The sequence below is a fragment of the Astatotilapia calliptera genome, chromosome 15 (assembly GCF_964374335.1).
Source record: "Astatotilapia calliptera chromosome 15, fAstCal68.1, whole genome shotgun sequence".
Taxonomy (NCBI): domain Eukaryota; kingdom Metazoa; phylum Chordata; class Actinopteri; order Cichliformes; family Cichlidae; genus Astatotilapia; species Astatotilapia calliptera.
The window spans coordinates 26,373,937-26,397,995 of record NC_137436.1 but is presented as its reverse complement, the minus strand read 5'-3'; the positions used below and the strand labels follow the sequence as shown (position 1 = coordinate 26,397,995).

Sequence of the window (24,059 nt, the reverse complement as noted above, 5' to 3'; positions counted from 1 at the left end):
TTACTGATAAAAAAAATAATAAAAATAATGATAGGATTATATGATTATATGATAAATAAATAAAAAAAAAACAAAGGACAGGGAGCGCTGCGTGTGTTCAGCTGCACAGTCTCTCCTCTTTTACTGGTAGAAATGCTTTTATTCTAGATACTACAAAGTTGTGCATATATATATTTATCACACTATATTTCTGAATAAACAGGTTGTTTTAAAGAGCTCTCTGATTTCAAGTGTAGGGCTGAAACAGAATGCCACCACCACAAGTTATCTCCCTCTTAGATAGTCAAAACCCAGCTAGTGATGAACTTTACGGGGAGCGACTCAAGAGACGTCCAATAAGAGTGAAAAACACTGTTGATTGACATACGACCTGTGAATAAACACGTTAGAAGTTCACCTAGGCAACCGGAGCCTGAAATATCCTCACATGACCAGCTTTCAGCTCCTCAGTGACCATTAGGTGAACTGAGCGATGAGTGTTTAAAGCCTTCAAAGGTCTGAAATTATGTCATTTGGTGAGGCAAGCTGTTCAGTCTCCAAATAGATGCAGAGTTTTTAAAAGGTTTTAAAAAGCTGTAAATTTATGATAAATGTGCCAATTTTCTTCCTCTTTTCTACAGCGGTTACTCTGGCAACAAGAGCTGAAGAGACAACACACACCATACACACACACTCAGATTTTACCTTCACTGCTTTTTAAAATTTAATTTATAGATCCAAAAGTGAGCTGAGCGTCCTGTTCCCCTGAAGGTGAAGTCAGACTGAAATGAGTGAAAGGAGGAAATCTGAGTATCATCACAGGAAATGATAATGTTCATGAAAGAAACACGACTTCATGACAAGAACAACGAGAGTCTGCTGGGTTAGGTATGCCTGTAGAGTGTCTGTAGCTCGTGGACCGCTGCACAAGGTGTCGGTGTTTTAATGTTGGAGGGTAGAGCGCAAAGTGGAGAACTGGAGGCAAGGGGAGGATAGCTGCCCAAGACACATACAAATTCTGAAAGAATAAGATTTTATTATCTCTTTACATTAATAATGAGACCTGCAGAGAGCACAGGGACCTCAGCTTTACTCAGCAGTGCACAGACAGAGCTCTGCAGCATCACAAATCCACTTCAGTGAATCTTTTCTGTTTTTTCCCTGACAGCTTTACAACTACTCAGTGAGCAGCTGGGGCGAGTTTTGAGAAAAGTCAGCGTCTTCTATGCAAACCACGGCTAGCCGCAGCTAACCACCCACTAGCAACCAGTGGTTGCCAGGGGGGTTTCAGCTGGTCACAAGGCCTTGAAGTTTTCTGTTCAGAGACTGAATAAACAGCAATAGGAGGAGCATTTCAGGTCAAAAATCTTTAATTAAATATTTTTTTCATTTATTTGCCTTGAACAAATATTTAAGAAAATAAATTACCAAATACTTTAACATTTTAGAAAATATAAAACACAAATATAAAATAAAAACACTGGTGTCTCTCTAGTGCTTGGTCAACAAAACATTACAAATATATAAATAAAAAAACTCGACTGAAGGCTTTGATCCAGCAGCTCCAGATTTTTCCAGAAACTGCTTTTGTCAAGAAAGTTTCTCTGTTAGACAGAAAAGTTCAAAATGAGTGCTGCACACAAGAATATTTACAAGACAAGAGTTTGACAGCTGTCGCCGAGTTCAGGCAGCAAGTCCAACATTCGGTTTGGTCCATCATTAGCGAACAAGATGAAACTGAGCTGGTTGGACCCTTCAGAGAGACGCTTGGTTAAGTGAAAAGAACTGAGCACCATGTTCTCTCGAGGAATTTTTAGAAAGAACACTCCAGTTTCTGGAAAGTTTTGTGAGGTCTGCAGTTTGTCTCTGAGACAAATGATTCTGTTTGTTCTTTGAGGTTTGTGAGCTGTGTTAGCGAGATGCCTGAGATGGGTCTACAGTTTCAGAGCCTCTGTTAGAGAAAAAAGACTGAGAATAAAGTTGAAAAATTTGGTATAAATTTACATTTTAAAAGACAGATTATTATAAACTCGTGTAAAGAAAAAGACACTTTTCAGGCTGAATTTCATGCAGGAATTTCAGTAGTTTGAAGATAAAATTGTTTTTTAGAGAAAGCTATATTTAAAGATGTTGATAGAATAAAGTTTTACTGTGAGGGCAACATAAATGTATTATTTCAAAGCTGAAGTAATTTATTTAAAGAAAATGTAAAATTAAAAAAAATTCAGAAAGAAAAAAAAAACACTCAAAAAAAATTTTAAATGAAAAAACTAAAAACTGCTTGCCAAATGTTTTTTGGGTTTTTTTTGCATAAATAACGGTAATTTTAAAGGTTAACAGGTAATGATATTGATATTTAAAAAAATAAAGGTGCACTTTTGTGGAAAGAGGTCACATTTCTGAGAGATCAACCTGTAATTTTATGAGAATAAAATCTTATTTTTAAATATAAACAAATCAAATTTCTTTTTGAGACTAAAAACAAACAAACAAAAAAAATTCATAAATTAAAAATGAATTTTAGGAATTTAAGAACTTGCATGAACTGATGTTTCAAAGTGTTACACGTTTTCTTTAAATTTACATTTTTCTTGGACTTTATTGTCAGACTCTTTTCTCTCACTTTCCGGTGACGTTCGACTGCTGTTTATTTTTGTTACCATTAAATCACTGGTGAGCTTTTAATGCTGAATCAGAGAGATCAGTAAAAAAAATCCCAGATTGGCTGATATGACTTCCTCTTGTACAAAAATTTGTTATCAATCCACCTCCAGACCTTTTTTATTTGTTGAAGGTTTCAGTGTCATGAATCTCGCAGCCAATCAGAGGGCTGGACAGATGTCCTGCTATCTCATTGTCTCACTGAGAACAGTTCAAGTGTTGGAGAGATGAAGATCCTCTCAAAGGGTCAGTTAGTCTGTCAGCATTTCCTTTGGTGTAGTGACCTGTGATGACCTGCAGGAGGCGATGTGTGAGGAATGAAGCTGCTTCACACTCTCGAAAATGACCCGAACCTCGTCAGATGGCACCTTTTGGTCAGCGTGGACCTCCATGTTCAGGTCTGTGGAGCAGGTGTGATAAACTTCCAGCTCAATCGTCTGGATTTATTTAGACTCCCCACATTGTGACCATCCTCCTTGTGTTAGCATGTTAGCTTTGTCCCTACACTGCGGGCATGGCGGCGGTCGTCTGTAACCCCAGGAGGGGGTCATAGAAGCAGTCCTCGTTTATCATGGAGGTCATGCTCTGAACGCTGAAGTCTCTCTCCAGCAGGTTGCTGAGGTCCTGCAGATCTCCAGGACTTCGCCGTAGGCTAGAGCTCCGCTTATTTTTCTCCTCCTCACTTATAGATGTCCCTCTTTGTTCCACCTCCTCCTCTCTGAAGTTGAGCCTCTGCAGCTGGGCCTCCAGCTCGCTAGTCAGGGAGCAGAGTCTGCCTCTCATCCCTGCAGCGGCACTGGAGCTGGAGGCGTGGCTCGGCAGCAGAGGCTCTGAGCATGTGTCGCCCAGGACGCCGTCAGACCTGCAGCTCTCCTGCAGCTGGTGAGGAATTGTCTTCTGGGTGTCAGAGTGGCGCTGCTGCCTTCTCCTCCAGGAGGTGCTTCTCTCAGCCGTAGACAGCCTGCTCCTCCTCAGGGATCCCACAGGAGCTCGGTCTCTGAGGAGCAAGCGCAGGGCTCGCAGCACGCTGGCCTTTGTCTCCAAACCGCTGAAATACAAACACAGAGCTGAAGCTTAACATCATCATGCACAGAGTCGAGAACCACCACAGGAACTTGATTGGCTGTCCGTACCTGCTGCACAGCTGGAACACCGTCTCTGGTCGTCCCTCCACTTCAGACCGACTGTGAACCAGCTCCCACACACATGAGTCCTCAGAACCTACACACACAGCACAGTGAGCTCAGACCGTCACAGCGCCTCCTGCTGGAGAGCTGTTGCACCAGCACTGCAGTAACAAACTTCACTCTGATTGGTCACTCACCTGTGATGTTAGCCGGTCTGACCTGGACCGCTGAAACTGGGATTAACCAGCGGAATCTGAAGGGGTCAAGGTCAGCTGATCGGGACGAGGTCTGTGAGAAAAAAACATAAAAACTGACAACAAGAACAGGTGGAGGTGTTTTTTTCTTTTATTCAGTGACATCGCGTTGATGTGTTTACAGCTGAGGAGCCAATCAAGGACGAGGATTACATTTGTAAAGACAAAGAAGCAGATCATCTCTCCAGAACCAGGTTAAAGTTTTTCTGAGATGATCTTTGAAGAAATTAATAGAAACCAGCAGTTGTATGGAAGCCCATTACTGCCAATACAGGAAAAAACAGATTAAGCCAAATAGATTTTTATTGATATTTGACTTAAAAACTAGACATTTTTGGCCTCCATCTTTCTTTTAAAACCTCACAGTGTTTAGATTTATTTAAATGTGATGTTATCTCTCATATGTTTGGTTTGACTTTATCAAAAAATGAAAAGAACAACAATATTATAGTTGAAAAGGAAATTTTAAGTGATTTCATTTATGGGATTTATATCTTTGTTATGATCATTATTTTGATATTCTTTTGATATTTTTAAATATTCTTTAACACATAACACATATTGTTTTACTTTTTAATTGACAGATTTGCATTTTTAATATCATTTTTTTAACACTTTGTTAATTTTTTTGTCACTGTATTTTTTTGTTTACATTGGTATAAATAGACATGCAAATCTGTTCAGTTATACAAATTAGGAGATGAAGAGTAGACGTGCACTCACCATCTTCTTCTTCAGTTTGCTGTTCTCACGGTAAACCAGGATGACGGCTCGTTTGAACACTGAGGACAAAGACAGACTTGTGTTATTCTCCATCAGTTATTACCTGTGCAAGTAAAGAAGTGTGAAGAAGAGACTTCACCCACCAAACAGCGTCAGCTCTGGTTCCTTCCTCAAGCGACCCAGAGAGGGCAGTGGGTTCAACCAGACCACCGACGAGTGGACCAGAAACTCCCCCATCGAGATCTCCGTCACCTGAGGGTGGAGGAAAAAAAAACCCTTCAGGGTACGTGATGCACACAGGTGACGCTCAAGTGTGTGTGTGTGTGTGTGTCATTGTGTTTACCTGTTTGTCGGCTCCACTCTGCTCTGCTGCCAGCTGGTCAAACACGCAGCCGTAATCCTCATAGATCTTCTGCATCTCGTTGATGTGACTCGCCACCTTTTCCATTGCTCGCAGCGCCTCTGAGTGGATGACAGTGGAAGTGCAGCTGGTCACAAAACATGTTTAAATACAATACTGTGAGGTCTGTTACCTCTCAGGTGTGTGTGTGGGTTACCTGTCAGGTGTATGTTTGGGTTACCTGTCAGGTGTGTGTGCTCGGGGCTCTCTGCATCTGTCAGGGACACGAGCTCTCGGAGCAGCAGCGGATACTTCAGGACTCTCTGAACAGGTTTGATCAGGTATGATTCCAGGGAAGACGAGTGCTGATTGGTCGGATTTCTGGCCTCCAGGAACTGTTTGAAGGCTGCGTCTGTTTTGGCTGCGTCACAGGTGGTCAGGGTTAAAGGTTAAATGGAGTGCTGCTTAAATGAGTTTAAAGTGCTCAGACTGTGTTTTCACCTCTTTCCAGAACTTTCTGGACTTTGATGTGATTCGCACAGAAGCCACTGTAGAGCTTGAAGTGATCGGCGTAGTACAGAAATGATCCACCCAATGGGAAGAGGAGTTTCTGAATGAAACACAAATGAGGTGTGAAAAAACTAAACCCATCGAACAAGCAAATAAAAACTTTTGTTCATTAAAATATGGAAATTCCGCATTTAAAATATTGAAACATTTAAAAAGGAGAAATATGTTAACAGCTTAAAATAAATAAAATAGAGTTAATAAATGAATAAAATGTACAAAAAAATTAAAAAAAAGATAAACTGGGAAAAGACAAAATATCTCAAAAAATATATACTATGTATATAATGTAATTAAATAAATTATTAAAAAATAAAAAAACTAAGTAAAAAATAAAATAACAATAATAATAATGGACCCGAAATGGAGTATATAATAAATATATCAGTTTTAACAATTGGGGAAAAAAATGCATAAAAGTAAAACATCACAGGGCCAAAATAAATCACTGGAGCTTAAATAAATAAAACAATAAAACTTGCATGCATGCACAACTAAAACAAAAAGAATAAAATAAAAAAATTAATGAAGGAAATAAAATCTGTCTGAACCAGCTGATGGACCTTCACCTTGAACTGCTCGGGGGTTTCCAGGCTGCTGAAGTTCGGACAGGCGGCGATTCTCTCCTCCAGCGTTTGGAGAAAAACTCTCTGAAAGTCCAACATCTCTGGCAGACTGCCGAACAGCGCCTCCATCTGACAGAGTGACAGAGAGACACACTGCGGTCAGAGTCACAACCACAACCTTCACTTCACAACCGTCACTTACTGTCGGCTCGTCTTTACCTCGTCTTTACTGAGGAACGTCTCCTTCTGCAGGGGGGTGAGGTAGATGTCGAACAGAGAGATGAGATCCTGAAACAGAACCAAAAAAATGTTCTGATATTAATCAAAGTCTAATTTCTTTTTTCAAATTTAATTATCGGCTCGAATCAAATAGTAAGATCTTTCCAGCAGTTTTAAACACACAGGTTTGAAGATATAAAGATGTTTAAGCATACACTCTAATTAAGACAAAAATATTAATATAGCAGATTCTTTTAATATTTGTAAGGGACCCATTTTATACAACCATTTAAAACTAAAACTGTACAAATTGTGTGTAAAATCATAAGAATAGATTTCTTTATCACTTTAACATAAAAAAAATAGTTTCTGTTTTATTTTATTCTATAAATAAACTGATAAAAAACTGGAGTTTCACACAGTTTTTTCTACTCCTGGTTTAGTATGATGTCACAGAGAGGGGAAATCCCCAAAATGGTAATATCAGGGGCAGCCAATCAGAAGAAATCTAGACATAAGTGGGAGGAGCTAAAACAGCATGTTTCAGACAAAGGAGAGGGTAAAAGGTTGAAGGACCAGAATAAGATAAGGAAGGATTATTTTGAACTGAATCATGCAAAGCTACTCTTGTAGAGACAAAGAATAAAAACATGGAGCTGAAAATGAGTCAAAACGCGTCCATTAACATATCAGATGTACTAGCAGTAGTACCACAGTAGTACTACTGTTGCTGTTGTATTCTGACCTTGACGTAGGACTTCTCGGTGTCGACCAGCTCCTGGATGACCTTACGCAGACGCTGACACACGCTTAGGTGGGTGGGGCTCACCGGCTGCAGGCTGACCTCTCTGCCGTACGGGTTTTTGGGGTTGTCGCCATCTCCTGTCTGGCCTTCTGGAAAGGTCTGGTAAAGCGAGTAGACCTGGTCTAAGTTCTGGGAGGGAAACACAGGAACCAAAGCTCAATGAAATCATTCAGGACAACACCACTGTTCATGTGCTTGACAATAAAGAAGAAAAATCAGAAAACAGACCCCACCCCCCCGGTCCTATTATAGCTGGGGTATTCTTCAGCTCCCACATGACCGTGAATTAGATAAGCAGAAGAAGATGCATGGATCCCAGGTGGAAGTCCAGTAACTGATTTTTGTTCCACTCACACTCAAACTTGAGTGACAAACCGGAGAGAACTGTGGCTCTGAGTCAGGAGAACGAGGATCAGTGGAGCAGGAGGTTAATCTCTCTGCTGGATTTTGGGGAGGTCTGGGAAGCCGCTGAGCCAGAGATGAGGTTAAACACACAAACACCAAAATCCAAACAGACAAGCACAAACCTGTTCCCAGTCTGAGCGCCGCTGCTGCTATGACCCTGACTGAGGACGAGCTGCTAACCAATTGGCTGCCTCATCCGTCATCATAATCTGGGCTGCCAGCCTCTAACGCAGCGCCGACAGCCTGATGAATTCTGAGCTCCAATGCACTCACCCTGAAGCTGCAGAGCTTTTGATAAGCGGTGAGGAAGCGTCGCTGCACTTTAAACTCGAGGAAGGAGGAGTGCCCTGAGATCTGAACATGTGGGGAAAAGACTGCCCAGACATGTTCAATTCAACTGTTCATGGAGGTGAGGAGCAGTTTCGATGAAGAACTAAAGACCCACCTCCAGGTTTCAGCAGAGCAGATAATGAACTGGAAGATGATCAAACACGGGATATTAATGTGCAAATAAGTGCATCAAAGGCCTAAACAGCAGCAACTGGTGCTTGTTTGGAGTCGAGTTGAAAGAAACCAATGAGTCTTTGGATGGTCGAGAGTGCAGGATTGACCTTTGACTCCAAAAACACTGAAGATGAAGATCTTTAGGTTAGCGCGATCACAGCGTGACAGTTTTATTAACTCGAACAATCAATTAGTTCATGAAGAATCAAAAGATGCTGTGTAAACAGAAGAACCTTTTAACAGCTTCACTTTTGAGCTCCAGGACTTGTTTTTATCTTAATTTTTTAAATCAATTAATTATCTCTGCTTTTTCAGGGTGATTATAGTTGATTTTATCTCACTAATTGGAATATTAGCCTCAAATATTTGATGTTACTTGATGTTTCAACAAGAGGTTTCCCGCTCCTCCAGGAGGATCCTCGTCAGTCCTAAGGTATCTAAACTGTTTCACGAAGGAGCAGCTGTTTGACTCTGAGCCGCCCGGGACATCTGAGGCTGGGATTACTGTCCTGTGCTGACATTCTCTCAGGTGGTGACTTGTTCCTATTGTCCTACTTTCTGTCTGAGCAGGTACAACATAGTCCTGTGGGCGTCTGTACACGTAACGCTGTGATAGTGGCGTGCACAACCGTCTCACACTGAGAAAATCTAAAGCACAGAAAACACTTGTGATCATTTCCTCTACACCAAGTTTCAGCTCTACACCAACCAGCAGCCCGTTTACCAGCAGGACGACGCCGTCAGCGGGACGCCAACAGCCCAGGCAGCTTGCCACCTTGTCCAGGAGCCTCAGCAGCCGCTCCAGGAGCCCCACCCCGGGGAACACCTCCCTTCCATCCTCCTCCTCTTCCTCCAGAGTCTCCCAGTCCTCCTCCATCGGCAGTACCCAGCACAGAGCACCCATGACGAAGGAGTGAAACAACGACGAAGAGGATCAGTTGGGGCCGGAGGTCACCTGATACTCCTTCCGCCGTCGTCAGAAATGAAGAGGCGGTCAAAAACAGCACCTACAAGTTGTGTTTCTCCAGGGAAAAACGTTAATCCCTCAGCTCTGACTTTACAAACACTCCTGACTGTGTAAGCTGGATTATCAGGCTGACCAAAGGTCATGTGCACAGAGGTGGGGGGTGGAGCTCCAGGAGGCACAGGAGGATTTCTGCAGGTAAGTCTGAGCTGCCTTCTTTGGAAACCAATCACATCCTCATAAAACTTCTTGATTTCATATGACGGGGTTATCGCCGATCAAAGCAAAACACAAGTGGCTTGGTCATGAATAACATACAACCATTTTTAAAAAATCCAGATGTTCTCAGACTGTCACAGACTGAAGCTCACCTCCTCTGAGGGCTTGGTGTCCTGAGGTATCCTCGAAGAAGTGTCATCGAAAACGGGAGGCAGGATGCTGTCTGCATCTGTGATGACAAAGGAATCTGTGAGATGAAGAAGAAATGTGATCTGTGATCTTTACAGGAGAACTCCTGCTGCTTTAACTGGCCTTCACAATAAAAGCCTTTGATTCTGGTTTCTGTAAATGAATCTGATCAATAAAACAGCTGTGACTAAAATGGTTGAGTTTATATTTAAAACTGGAAATCGGTTTGATATAAATGTGAAATGTGTTTGAACATTATGATGCTGTTACCAGAGCGTCTCTGCTGTACCTGTGATCCAGGTGTGGATGTTCGTGGCCGGTGGTTGGCGGCCGGGATGGAAGGGGTCAGCGTGGTCGGGCCAGAGGTCGGCAGGCTCTTCGGCCTCAGGTGACTCATCCCTCCTCAGCAGCAGCTGCAGCTTCTGATGTCTGAAGAGACTCTGCAGGAGGTCCAGGTCCAGTCCAGACACAGGAGCGCCGTTAACAGCCAGGACCTCGTCTCCGGCCCTGAGGCCTGATTGGAAACAGAAAAATTAAACTGCATCTTTTAAAGTTTTTTAAAGTTTCTACATTTTTTAAAATCCTAAACACAGACAGGGTTTTTCCCATTCTGGAGGTGTAGCGCTGCACAGGTGACAGCCTGATAGCAGAGCCTCGAGCGCCCCCCGCTGGACACCTTCAAAACCTCAAACTGTCAGAAATGCAGGGTCTCCCTCAAAATAAAACCTGAAACCGTTCTCTGTTTTACCGTCTCTGGATGAAAGTCCCAGCGGGTCCACCTCGCTGACAAAAACATGACTTTTTCCCGCTCCGTCCACGTGACCCGTCACTGCAAAACCTGCAGATTCACAGAAGAAGAAGCACATCACACACAGGTAAATATGCTTATTATTTATCCTCTCAGAACACAAACCAGTCATGTTTTTATACGAATTTTATTTATTCAGTGATGAGTTTTTCTTTCTCACCGAAGTCTTTGTGGCCGTCAGGTCGACAGATGTTCAGAGTAAAAACACCAACAGCTGGAAGCTGCTGTTCATCACGCAACTGAAAACACACACAGGAGAGTGAACTGGGAGAATGACCTCGCAGGAATCATGTGAATACAAATCCAGTAATTATCATCATTCTGCCCGCAGAAAAAAATTAAAGAGAAGTTGTAGGTAAGTCAGTGAACACACCGGCAGATCTGCACTATGACCGGCAGGGGGCGCTGCCTCCATCTGTTTGGGAGCGCAGTCCAGATTCTGCAGAAGAAGCACAGAGGAAGAATTTTACTTTCAATTAAACTTTTAACTCATCAGCACAGGTTTTAAAGGACTGAGCGACCTACGAGGTTTACCTTCAGTTATTATAACCGATTAGCTTCTATAAGCTCTGATCAGTAAAATCATCAATGCATTTGATAAAAACATAGATAAACTGAAGCTTTAAAGGCAGAAAACTATAAAATCATTAAACTAATAGGCAGGTGATTCTTAAAATTCAGACTTTCTCCACAGGACTTAAAGCGACGAGGTGGACTGGAAAATAAGAAAAGCCTGTGAAGAATCCGGAGCTCTGATTGGCTGAAAAGATCACAGGAGATGAAATATGGAGACAAAAGGGTAAAGAGGAACAGTGGGATACAGAGGAGACACAGGGGGAGGAAGGAGGTTAAAAGGGGAGCAGAAGAAAGAAGGTGGAGGTCATGTGACAACAGGAGGTGGGGTTTGGTGGGGAGGTCATGTGGAGAGGAGGTGTTGGAGTCCTCTCCTGCCTCCTGTGAAGGATTAACTCTCAGGAACAAAGAAATCCTGGCAGAATAAAACAGCCTGGAAGCTTTTAATTCTCAATCACCTCCTCCCCTTCCTTCTCCTCCTCCCACCTCCTCCTCTTCAGAAGGTTGTCCTCAAAAAGCTGTGCAGTTAAACAAACTGTCCTCCTCCTCTTTCTCCCACCTCCTCCTCCTTTTCCTCCTTGGTGAGTTTGATGGTGACAATTTTGAACACAAGTATCAGTGTCACATCATCTTCCAGCTTGAGTCGTCTTTTCTCTGAGCGATAACCTGTTTCATATTTGCTTAATCAGCAAAAGATCAGTGACTCCTGCTTCAGAGTCGCTCACATCCACCCGAGTGTTTCCTGACGGTGCTTCAAAGGAGCGACGCGACTTCTGTAAGCGTCATGATCTTTAACCAGTGAGCTGCTTTCTACAAAGTCCACATAATGTACTGCTGTAGTCAAACACAAACACACAAACACAGTCATGACTAAAGACAAACTAAAAATACTCCCTCCTATATTTAAACGTAATTAAAAATGATAAAAGACTTGGGATGTTTAATTCTGTCCTGCATCAAAACCTAAATTAGCCCCAGGGAATCATGGGAAAAAATGAGCAGGTTGAGCTGCACTGAAATTACAGGTTTGTGAAGCCGCCATCAGCCTGCCTGGAGTCTGGGACCACCGACTGACACTGAACACATCGGCATCATCATCATCGTGGACTCGCATGCCTTTCCTCGACACCACCTTAAAACATCCACAACAGTCGTAACTGTGGTCTGAGTGGACGGTTGGACACAGTGAGTCACATGATGACTGGAGACCAACATTAAGCAGGAAACACTCGTCAGTACGAAAACTTCTGTTTTCTGGAAGGAATCAAGGATTTTACAGTAATGACCCCCACCCCCCGACATGGCAGTGAAATGGAGGCGGCGAGTTCCGGTAAGTGTATATCTCCTGCAGAGTTGACACAGCGAGCAGCAATCAGCTCCACATGTCCTCTAGTGGAGCTGCTCCACCCGGAAACCACAGCCTGCAGCATCAGATCTGATCTGAAAGCAGAACCGGAATGGAGATCCAGCTGCACACAAACATGCTGCAGGTCTGTCTGACCACAAGTGCTCAGCACAAAGAACAAGCTGCCGCAGGCTTGACTACGAACACCTCCATCAAGCCTGAAGACGTCTCTGTCCACAGAAAGACCTTTCTGTGTTACCGTCTGCTGGGCTTCAACACACAACAAGTAGAGGTGCAGCAGCTCAGAAGGCCTTATTATGCCCTACATTCATTACATTTCGAAGAAAAATGAATTATGGTAATAAAAAGTTGCTGGAAATAAATCATTCTGACTTTCAAGAGCAGGACAGCATACAAAAAGCCCTCTGAGCTCTCTGATTGGTCGGTTTTGTGTAAGATGAAATAAACAGCTGACTGATTAGGCGTTCAGCTCGAAGCAGGACTCTCAGTCGAACAAAGGCAGAATGTGGCTAGAATTCCCCTCACCAAGGTATCCACAGATGTTTGGCTCAGAGCGGGAGTTACTGCTTGGAAGCATCCTGCGCAGTTCCTTGCTCAAGGGCAGGAGGGAGCAGGTAACGTGCTGCGATCCTGCAGACGCTGCAGCTATGAAACTATGAGGCAGTTTTTCCACTGAGCGTGTATCGGCTCAGTTGAATTGCGAGAATCCACGACAAAGCAAAGTGGCGCTGACAGATTTATCCTCCGGACCCTCAGAGGCCAAAAATAACCCACTGTTTATCACGAGGGGACCGTCAGGAGCCAGGCATGATGGTAACTGCAGCTGGATGATGCACTGAGGAGAGGCTAAACTTAGCCTCGTAACGACAGATGACAGCACGCTTCTTCTGGGCTGTTTTTAGAGAGCAGAGAGGAACGATGAGTTCAGCCTGAATCAGATGAGCTGGTTTTAGTCGTCCATGTGAAAAGACTTCAGAGTAGAACGTTTCTTAAACCTGTCTCTGACTCCATGTGAATATTTCACCTTTCAAACTATTTTCAGAAGGGTGCACGCTGCCTCTCACCATACTACAGCACTGAACTGGACAAGAAAAGGGTGCAGTGTAATACCTGGTGAGCTGAGTGTTTGCCACCCCTGCCGCGCCTGTTGAGATCATCCAGGACCTTCAGGGAGGACGGCAGACCCCTCCTCCGGTTTCCTCCCGAAAGAGACCGGCAGCGCCGCCTCAGTGTGGCCTCTTCTCGGCTGCACACCTGTGAGAGTCCAGAGAGGCAGATTTGGTTAATTTCCTTCTTCCTTTCTTTTTTTAAAAAAAAGGGAAGCGTCGAGCCTCTACTTACCAGAGCATGGAAGGAGGACACGGAGAAGACTCCCAGGCGTCCCAGCATGCTCTTGGAGGGCCTGCTGGCCACAGCGAGGAGGCTCTTTGGGTTTGGGAGCTCGCTGCCCTGCAGGCTGGACAGGTAGCACCTGAGCCTGAACAGATCCAGGTTCAGTTTCTCCAGATTCTGCTCCCACTGCTGGATCTGAGCACACACAGGGTCACACATAAACACAGCTTCTGTATAAAACAATGATAATAACTCATCAGACGGCCATGAAAACCATGAAACATGGTCAGTGAGTCATGGCAAGGCGCTGAGAGAAGCCATCTTTTCTCCATTCACTCATCAGGTAAAGTGTATTTCCTGGGTGGGGCAGACTGCTGCTGCTGTCAATTCCTGCTTCAGTCTCTGTTGTGATGAAGTTATTTTGTCCCTTACTGTGTGATTATCACCCATTATCCCTCATCCCTCCATCCTGTCCTCCCTTTCATCTCCTCTCCTCTCCTCCCCTCCTTCCTCTTCTCTTGCTGGACTCTCTCCAATAAATCGAGGCTCTCCTTCTCCTCCTCTGTTTGCCCTCCCCTCCCTCTCAGTAAATGTGTAATTGAATGTTGAGCAGGAAGATTAGCCTCTAATCTCAGAGTTCAAACTGCAGCGCTGGGATCAGTTTCACAGTTCAGAGGAAAGATTAGCAGGCTGCTAAATGATACGTTCTCTGTCTGCACATTGCTGTCACTGGAAATTAACAACAAGAACAAAGAAACCCGCAAAACAGCCTGAAGCTAATCTGTGGCACAACAAAGTCCATCCACAGACTCAGAAACTGCACGTTCATCAAGATTTACTGACAGTTCTCCTCTTACAGCTGTTACCTGATGTCCGTTGAAGCAATGCTGATGAAACCTAACTGACTCACACTGATGCTGAGCAGAAAAGAAACCCTTAAACTGAAACACAGTCTGCTGCACAGTTTCAGGATCGTCTAATTTCTCTGCAACAAACACAGAGACAGCAGCAAACTTCAGACACTGAAGGTATCGTGAAGCTCAAAGACAACAGGGCGAGAGTCGGGTCTGATGTTCATGTGTGCTTCACTCAAAGATGGCTGTGAGGGTCATTCTAAAGCATTGCCCATATTCAGGACCGGTGTAGGTGATAATACCAACGTGCTGTCCGCCCTGACCGGACCACTTCTCCCCGCACTCACCTGGCTCTCCACCGCCTTCCTGCTCTTGGGCTCCTTGATGATGGACAGCTGCAGCTCGGCCATCTTCTTCATCTTCCCATCCATGTCAATCTTGTGGAGCAGCGAGCGGCTCTGGGAGCGCAGGAGGCGCAGTGTGTCCTCCTTCTTCTGACGCTTCACCAGCAGAGAGGCACTCGCCGAGTGGATTGCCGTCACCCAGTTCTCCAGGTCAGTCTGGCTGGTGGCCTGGAGGGCGAGACAAGATGGAGTCAGACAGATTTTAAGCAACAGAACAGTATTAAACTTTGAGCCTCCTGCTTTATTAACTCTGAATATTCAGCTGCTGATTGCGCTTTGTTTTAACAACAAAAACCTTAAATACAGAAACTTTTAAATGTAAATTTGCTGCTGAAAGCAGGAAGCAGGACTCAGTCATCCTCTGATGGTCTGGTTTCTGCGTTTAAGCAGCAGACTTAATGTCCTGATGTTAACAGCTGTTTTTGTTTACGAAGGGGCGTGTGGCAGGGTTTAAAGCTCGCTCTTCATCAAGTCATCATCGTAAAGAGGAACATTTGTTGCAGTAATTAGCTGGGTGTCGTGATTCCCATTAGCAGGCTTTCAGCCTTCTCCGCTCGTCATCTTCAGCTGCTTTCAGCCCTTGACAAAACCTCCACCTCCTCCTCTGGGAGGAAGGTGATTTGTGTGTCTGCAGACTCTGCTGCATTAGTCAGAGTGACTCTGGGAATCAAGAGGAGCTCCTAAAAGTTTGAGGAGGTGATCACAGAAATAAATGATTAAATTACATGATGACATCACCTTTACCAACGAGAGTACAGGTAATAATCGGCCTCTCTTTTTATCCCCGCTGACCTCTGACATCCAGACTTTTGCCGCTCATGTCATTCAAGATCAACTAGAAGGAACGCCAGGAGTTCATCCGGGGCCTCGACACATCTGTGCCTCCTCTTCTTTGTCGGAGTAAAAGTAAAATCTACTCTTTGTTTGTCTGCTTGCTCCTCGGTGTGGGTGGTGTGGAGCTGGCAGCAGAGGGGGAAATGCTCACAGTCATTACCAACAGAAAGACATGCAGAGAAAGTCCCACAGTGTGGATGTTTGTGGTGAGAAAACCAAATGCTGGTGTGACGCCACACCCCGTTCATTCACGCTGCTCACAAATGAGCCACAGCGATGGGAAAAAAGATGGAGGCAGCAGTTGGAGGAAAGCGATCACAGAATGAAAGAATGAAGAGAAAACCTCAGAAATGTCCCAACACTACAGCTGCTTATGCTGGTGCTGCATTCAAGGATACTCCAGTAAAATCATGTTTCTCAGTGTGCTGGCGGTTCCCTCACCTGGAACAGGTACACGTCTCCATACGAGTTGCTCAGACAGAAGACATGCTCCTTCCTTGGGTGCTCAGGGACGGCCTGGACGATGCTGTCATCAGCCAGGAGAGCGTAGCGAGGAGAAAGCTCCTGGTCGGCGCTGCCGCTGCTCCTCCCATATGTCTCGTAAAACAGCAGAGTGCAACCTGAACAGACAAAATCCATCGTTAATTCTACGTTAAATAGTTTATTTCACAGAGATTTATAAATTTTAGCTGTTGATGCCACAGATGGTAAAGACTTCAGTAAAATGTTTAACATGAAACAGAACACTTTTTTTTAAAATCAAGTTTCATTTAGAAGTGCCTAAACCTACATTCTCTCTGATGCCCAGCAGGGGGCGACTCCTCTGGTTTAAGAAGAAGTCCTAACCTTCTCTGTGCTGAGAGCAGAAGTGATAAATAGTTGTTGGTCGGTTAACAGTCAACTCAAAAACTACTCGTCAGTAATTCCTGAAACATGCTGAATCTATAATCAGCCAGCTGATTATAGACCTTCCCACTGCCTAACTGGAAACATCCTGGTTAATGTAACCCGAAAGTGACACTGAGGAACCTGGAAACTCACACTGTGCCTCAGGTGCACAAAGACTCTTTTGCTGCCTTGTATGCAGCATAAGCCTGGTTTCAGCTCTAGCAGAGGCACTAAAGGCATCACCAGACTTCTCCTACGCAAGTTTTCTGCCCTTCACTGATCTAATCCTGAAACTTGAACTCAACTTTCTGTTTTCTGGTCCTTGCAGGCGGCCGTACCTTTCAGTGTGACCCAGTAGTGCCTCCACTTGCGGCGGGCGACCAGCTCCAGCTTTCTGTCCTTGTTAACAGTGATGAGAGGTTTGAAAGAGAGCCATCCGGCCCGCCGCACCACACCCTGCTCCTTCTCAAACAGGACATCCAGCTGCTCCCCTTCTCCCACCTCCACATCCCCATCTATCTCTTCCTCGTCCTCCTCACCCTCGTCTCCGTCCCCCTCTGATGGCTCCGTCCTGTCAGCCGTACTGCTGCAACCCATCTCCAGCTCCTGCATGAAGTTCTCATAGATGTTCTGCCGCTTAGCATCACTGTTCTGGTTCAGACTCCTGGAGGAGCCGCAGTGGAGCGTTGGGAACTGGTTGTGGTTCAGGGAGTGGAGAGGGTCGGAGGAACACAGCGTGCTGCAGCTAACAGCCACAGCATTCAGTCCATTGATGAAGACATCGGCTGTGTCGGTGGCAAACGGCTCCTGCAGAGAAATCAGAGAGGACTTTATTTGACTGCTGTGATTCCGTCTGCGGCCACTAGAGGCAGCCCTCAAACACAGCGCCCAGCACCAGGCAGTATTATTCCAAACCACAATTTTCCCCTCTGTTAGCATTAACGGGGTGTGAATATGCTTCACGCTGCAGTGTCAGCGTTAAACAAACAATCCATCACTGCTCTTGAGCCAATAAGACAACCTGCTGGTTTTAGAGGGCGCGGGTTTGATGCCCGCTCTGACTTTACTTTAAACCTCCAACTGAGTGACTCGTCCAGGTTTGTGCAACACTTTTGAGCAGTTTTCCACATTTAACCGTCATTGTGAAGTGACAGTGACGACATGTGGAGACTTGCTGTTTATAGACAGGCAGAGTGAGTTGGTACAGAAACGCACAGTTCTTATCAGTCAGGGCGTTAAGCTGTTTGTTCTTTAGAGAAAATCTACCACGCAGGTCTTTTATTCCTGAGATAATAGTGGACTTAAAGGATCCTGGATGTTTACTGAAGTGCTTGTCCATGCAATCACTGTATCAAACTCCCCCGTATCAAACACAGTGCTGTGATTGGCCGAGCAGAGCCAAGCCCTCATGGAAATCTAAACAAGGGGTAAATGAAACGTAAGCCCTCAGATCGGTCTGGTTCCAGGTTCCCAAACATTTCTTTCTCCAGTGTCACTATGTGATGTTTTTGTTTTGGTGCTTTCCCATGAAAAGCTCCAGGAATTTTCCAAGAGATCAAAGTTCCTCCAGCACTGTGATTTGTTTTTGATGAGCGGGATCAAAGCCCCGGAAAGACTGAACAATAAAAAGTCCACTGTGATGTATCACTAGGACATCAATCTCAGAGAGCAAAGATGGATTCTCCTGTGACTGTGACACAAAGCTGCAGAGGATTTAAGCTAGACTGATGCTTTCAAAGGGTTTCTGTTTTGTTCCTCTGGGATTAATAAAGTTCTCTGATTGTAATTAATAATCCGGCACACAGACTGCGGCACTCCAGTGAAACGTTGACGCAGTGCAAAGAAAGCTTTTTGGGTTAAACATCTTAAAAACCTTGCAGACGAAACAAAGACAATCAAGAGAGCAGATAATAAAAGTTTATTCGTCAGTCCTTTGATGTTTGACGTGCATCTGGAGGAACTCAAGTGTGGGAAAACGAGTCCTCATGAGGTCACGCTGATGTAAGGGGGTTACCCAGGTTGTGGGGGGTGGGGTGTTTGGGGTTTCCAGTGTGAGGAAACTACATCAGCGTCTGATTTCATTATTCCCGTCATCATCAGCACTGAGTTAAAAAGCACGAACAACAAGCTTCACTACTCCAGCTCCCTCACTGCAGACAGGATGTGACCTCATTCTGCTGGCTGTAAACAGGAAGCCGGGCTTTTTTGGACCAGCTCTCACAGAGAAAGCTTACCATCAGATTACTGATGTGTGATGATGTTTGAAAATGGCGTTCGTACTTAACTCCATGTGTAATGTTGTTAGTCATGATGAGACTTTAATCTAGTTCGACGACTTGTTTAAGTCTGAGGATTAAGGAAGATATTAATTTTAAAACCAGTTTTAAGTTTCTCAGAATATATTAAAAAATGATCTACTAATGAGTTTATAAAAACTTTTAAAGGTTTTGTTTTAGACTGAGTTTACTTTGAAGACATTTTAAGATATTCTGATGATCTTTATTGACCTTGTTCTTTCTTTCTTTCTTTCTTTCTTTCTTTCTTTCTTTCTTTCTTTCTTTCTTTCTTTCTTTCTTTCTTTCTTTCTTTCTTTCTTTCTTTCTTCTTGTTTACAGGCTGTGATTATGTTCAAGTGATAAAAACATATACCTCTACTTTGTCAAACACTAGAATTCAAAGATTTAAAAAAATATTATGATTTTGTGCACTTTTATCAGGGATGTCAGTTCATGTTGAAAATCAACATTCTTAAATGTAAAAAGTCAGAAAACAAAAAATGATGTCATTTTGTCCATCATCAGCAGGTGGCAAACCACTGAGCTCCGCCCACAGCATGACTTCATCATCTTATTGTTTCTCACCTGGATCCTCCTCTTCTTCCTGCTCAGACTTCCTGTCCAGTCGCTCAGACGTCTGATTCGGCTCTTCAGGAAGTCTTTTCGGTTATTCCTGGCAGAGGCGGCGCTCGCAGACTCCACATTTCGGCAGGGCAGCGTGCAGGAGGAGTAATGCTCCTCCATATCACCGGTTGATCCCTCCTCTTTCTGTGTGACATCATCCAGCAGCGCTGCCTCCCCGGCGGGGGTCCCAGCGTCGGTGGGGAAGGCGGGTAGCGTGTTGTGACTGCTGTAAACCCCAGGAGCTGAAATCAGGCTGAAATCCGTGAGGTCCGGCTGCAGGAGCTCCGAGTCTCCAATGCCGCTATCCTCCGTCCGGCCAGAGGAGCAGGTGTTGTAACCTGCAGTTGCGGCAGTGAATACATTAGTCTCTGTGGTGGGGAAGAGGAGGCTGGAGCTAAATCCAGGTGAGATGTCCTCACCCTGAGCGGAGAAGAAGGTGTTGTAGCCGCTGCTGCTGGTGGCAGTGGTGTAGCCGCTGCTGTTGTCCGCGTTCTGCCTGCACACAAACACGTTATCCGTCAGCTCGCTGTTCCCCCATGGCGAGTCGTACCAAGAGCCATCGGAGCTGAGCGAGCTGCCGTTGCTGGTGCGCAGTGACACCTCTGCGCTCGTGGTGGTGGTCGCTGCGGCAGTGATGGCGGGGAGCCCACTCAGACTCTCTGGCTCCACCCGAGCTTTGGTGAACTCCACCCTCATGCTGCCATCTTTGCTGAGCAGCACCTTTGGGCTGCCGCTGCTTTCCAGAGACGCCCGCTCACCCCCCCCAAACTCCCCCCTGCAGAGCCTCTGAGGAGACCCCCCTCTCAGCTTGGCGCCTCCTCGGGCCGCTTTAGGGGCTGGTTCGTAACGCCATGAGGTGTAGGGTGAGCTGGCCATTGGGTGGTTCAGGTAGCTTTTCCCTCGGCTCCTGCAGCCTCCCTGGCTGCTCCTCCACCAGCTGCGAGCCGATGTCACCTCCTCCCTCCTGGAGGAAAACCTGAAGGAGCAGGAGGGCTTGGCAGGGGAGACGAAGCTGCTGTGGCTGTCTGCGTTTCCCATGATGACCTGGAAGAGGATGGAGGAGGATGACATCATCAGATGTGAGGCACAAAAACGAGCGACACAACAGCCAGGAAACAAACACACACACACACACACACACACACACACACACACACACACACACACACACACACACACACACACACACACACACACAGCATGTATTAAAGCAACAGAGATTTCTACACACAATACTACATTAAATATTACAGTCAGCACTACAATACTACATTAAATATTACAGTCAGTACTAAAATACTACATCAAATACTATGGGCAGTATTATAATCAGTCCCACTGGAAGCCAAAGATGAGTTAAAGACTCAGTGACCCCACATTTGTGAACACACATTAAACATTCACTCATTTACTGCAGTCCATTCTCAAATGCACAAAATAATTGAAGCATCTAAACTTCCTTCTTCCTTATCACAGCAATATTACCCAGATGTCACATGTTTATTTTCTGGTAGATTTGCAGATGATATTTGTAAGACAGCCGTCCAGCTGCAGTTCCTCTGGTGGCCACTTGAGGCCGGCTTCAGCCATGAGTCAGTGCCTCCCATGCTAAAAGCCTGTGGACAGCTCGCTGTATTAGCATGAGCCGATAACGGAGGTCATCTAAACGGTCAAACCAGCTCTACAGACAAGTGTTGAGGCTTTAAAATGCAAATTTCAAACCATCAAAAGACGACGATTGCTCAAACACACACACAGAAATGATCACTGCACCGTTTCTATCAATGCGACATCCTGAAGACCTTCAGTGCACCAGCTGGATGTATACACACTGCTGTTTGCTGATGTTAAGTCACATGACCGGTTCCTTTATCACCCTCAAAGACCTTTAAAACTGTGATCTGACTGAACACCAAACATACGATGGAGCTTCATCACGGACATTAAGCACACAGCTAACCTAATAGCTGCCTTCAGGTGAACCAAGGAAACTAAGTTTGGACCAACATGCTTATATTTGCTGTGTGTCAAACCATTTTTACACGTTCTCTGAGTGAAGTGACCTGAGCCTGCAGCATGACCCTTGACCCTGAACCGAGTCTGCACAGCTCACAGTACCACCTGCTGCTCTGACACCATGACTGCTGATGTGCTTCACATATGTTTTCTTCTTTATTCTGTGCAACCCACTATTCATTTTCACACATTCATTCACAACTTTTAAAACTTTAATTTTCTGAAATTTTCTTGCAAACAGCTTTGCTCACACTGCTCTGCTGCTCAAACTAAAAATGCAGAAAACAGCAGGACTATTTGGAGTTTTAATTTGAGACTCAGAAGACTAATGAAACTGCTCAGCAGAGCTTTGACTGTCGGACAATCAGAAAAATCAATTTTCACTGAAAGTGAAGAGGAGAGATCTAAATGTGACATTTCTTGTAAACCTTTAGGAACTAATCTAACGAGGACAGATTTCTGAAACAAAGTTTTTTTTTTTATAAATGAATAAAGTTCTTTTTACCTGTTTGTGTTTCAGACCCTCGGCAGCGTCTTCATCCTCCGTCCTGCTGCCTCCTCTCTCTCGTCTCTAATGAAGCTCTCTGCTCCGGCTGCTCTCGCGCTCTCCCTCCCCCTCTGTGTTAGTCTATGTGGATCGCCCTCTTTCTTCGCACTGGCTCATCTGTTGGAGGAGAACAGAGAGAGGGAGGGGCCCGGTCAGCACACAGACTTTCCTTTTGTACGACTCCCCCACCCCACCCCTCCCCTTCCTCCCCTTCCATGACGTCTCCGCTTGAGTTTTTTTTCTTCCTGAAAACCAGACCCCGCTCCGTCCTCTGTTTATTTTGGTTTTCAGGAATGCTGACCAATTTTCTCCACGTTTTCTCTCTGTTTTCTCTGTGACATTTTTTTGTAACCGAGCAGCAGGCTGAGGTCATCACAGAGGAGCAATTTTAAGACCCTCAGCGTAATCCCAGAGATCTGGCCGCACATTCCCACAGCGGGACAACAAACCGAAGGGATGCCAGTGACAATTACAGTCCTTACTGATTAATATGACCATCACCTTCCCCCTCAGCTCCAACGATACTCAGACCCACAGACGCAGCACATAGAAAAATCATTACACAAGTCATGTTTGATTGGAGAGCTGCTGAGATCTTTGTGTTAACTCACAGCAAAAGTAGATCAAAGCCTGTTGTACAAAAACCAACCAGAGAATCAAAGTGTGATGTTTATATTTCCAAACATGTGAAAAAGACTGTTTTCCACAGGAGAGTATGCCTCTGCCCACTCAACAGACTCATCACGTGAGCATGATCCCCAAACTGCCCAGAGATGCATCGCTTCAGTCTGCATGACAAAAACACTGTGTGAATGAAACGAGCCAACAGTTTGGGATCTAACAGCCGGCCTGTGTGCAGTGAGGCAGCAACGAGCTACTAACATCTGTGAGCAGAGGAAAGCTTTTTCTGTTTGAGATTATTATTAATTATTATTCCAAGATTCGTTTTTCCTGTCGTGTTTGCTCTGATTTCCACTGCAGCTGCACTCGTCAGCAGTGTCTAAAACCCCCCAGAAAAGACGAAATCATTAATCGTCTTCTGCAGTGCGATAAAGAGTTCCCTGGACTTATTTCCTGAGTGAGCACGGGAAGGGTCAAAGGTCATGGTGGACTTGATTTTCAGTGTGTACAGACAGCTAGCTCGGGCAGGACGACACCCATCCTGTCCCACAGGTCAGGAGGAAGGACGGGGGACGAGAGAGGAGAGAAGATGACAACACAACGCATTGCTGGCTCCCAAACGCATCGCTGACCTTTGACCTTTATCCACTGAACCGAGACGGAAAGTGGTGAAGAGAAACCTCGACAGCTGACAGATGAAGAGGGGCGAGAGAAGTTTAATTAGAGAGAGAAGAAAGGATTTAAGGAACCTCCCACCAGGTGTCAGTGTCCTGGAGCTTCATGAGCAAACACTCCGTCCGTCAGTGCTCCCTGGGTTGAGTCTGAGGAGGTCAAGACCCGATCAGATCAGAAAAATCGGATCAATCCGGCCTTCAACCGCCAATTCTTAAAGGTACTACATCTCACAGCACATGAATCTTCAAAGGACTAATGTTTGTGCTCATCATGGCTTCTGTCCTTTAAAATGTTTGTTTTAATCTGAAACAATTCATTAAGGGAAACTTTAGCTAATCCATCCACACACTGAGGTCTGAGCATCTTTGCTAACCTTAAACCCAATGGCACGCTATGAGGAAACAAGAAGATGATAAGGTCACTGTTTAGGATCTAAGTTATGCACATTTCATTTAAAAATCACAATAATTTCATGTTTATGTGAAGCTAAAGTGAGCCTTCAGCCATCCAGGTGGGTTAAAGCATAAAACACCCTCCAACGCAGAGGAGGAGCGACTATAAAGTCTTCTCAGAGACATCCAGCATCCCAGACTCCGAAAGATCTTTCATGGCTCATTTTAAGGCATATAAAAAAGGACTGAAGATGTTTTCTGGTTGAGGACACTGACAGAGTTTAGGACACGGAATATTTCAGAGGAATGACTTCATGACACCCACGT

At 44.9% G+C, this 24,059-nt stretch overlaps 1 protein-coding gene and 1 long non-coding RNA gene across 3 annotated transcripts; one reads left to right on the top strand and one right to left on the bottom strand.

Annotated features, from left to right (window-relative positions):
• Window positions 1-1,331: 1,331 nt before the first annotated feature.
• On the bottom strand, window positions 1,332-22,140 carry tiam2b (TIAM Rac1 associated GEF 2b). 2 transcript variants are annotated; one of them, XM_026142674.2, is made up of 23 exons: window positions 22,003-22,140; window positions 19,443-20,525; window positions 16,920-17,388; window positions 16,135-16,313; window positions 14,803-15,027; window positions 13,611-13,796; window positions 13,380-13,523; window positions 10,704-10,769; window positions 10,491-10,569; window positions 10,271-10,360; window positions 9,812-10,036; window positions 9,486-9,580; window positions 7,182-7,370; window positions 6,437-6,505; window positions 6,221-6,346; window positions 5,586-5,694; window positions 5,326-5,505; window positions 5,088-5,206; window positions 4,888-4,996; window positions 4,745-4,803; window positions 3,965-4,055; window positions 3,774-3,861; window positions 1,332-3,688 (listed from the first exon to the last, which is right to left on the bottom strand). In XM_026142674.2, the coding sequence occupies exons 2-23, from the start codon at window positions 20,517-20,519 to the stop codon at window positions 3,142-3,144; spliced, it is 4,521 nt and encodes a 1,506-aa protein (XP_025998459.2). In that variant the 5' UTR covers window positions 20,520-20,525; window positions 22,003-22,140; the 3' UTR covers window positions 1,332-3,141. The 2 variants fall into 2 exon arrangements, with proteins under 2 accessions (XP_025998459.2, XP_025998461.2); XM_026142676.2 differs by having other exon boundaries at window positions 9,486-9,562.
• Window positions 8,909-10,074, top strand: LOC145420335 (uncharacterized). The gene is made up of 2 exons (XR_013901634.1): window positions 8,909-9,312; window positions 9,823-10,074. It is a non-coding gene; the product is annotated as an uncharacterized LOC145420335 (long non-coding RNA).
• Window positions 22,141-24,059: the final 1,919 nt, after the last annotated feature.

Excerpts from the sequence above, each read along its gene's own strand:
- tiam2b (XM_026142674.2), bottom strand. The coding sequence starts at position 20,519 with ATGGGAAACGCAGACAGCCACAGCAGCTTCGTCTCCCCTGCCAAGCCC. Across the intron at positions 6,347-6,436 it reads CGTTCCTCAGTAAAGACGAG|ATGGAGGCGCTGTTCGGCAG; the intron begins GTAAAGACGAGC and ends TCACTCTGTCAG. Across the intron at positions 3,689-3,773 it reads GTGTTCCAGCTGTGCAGCAG|CGGTTTGGAGACAAAGGCCA; the intron begins GTACGGACAGCC and ends TTTGTATTTCAG.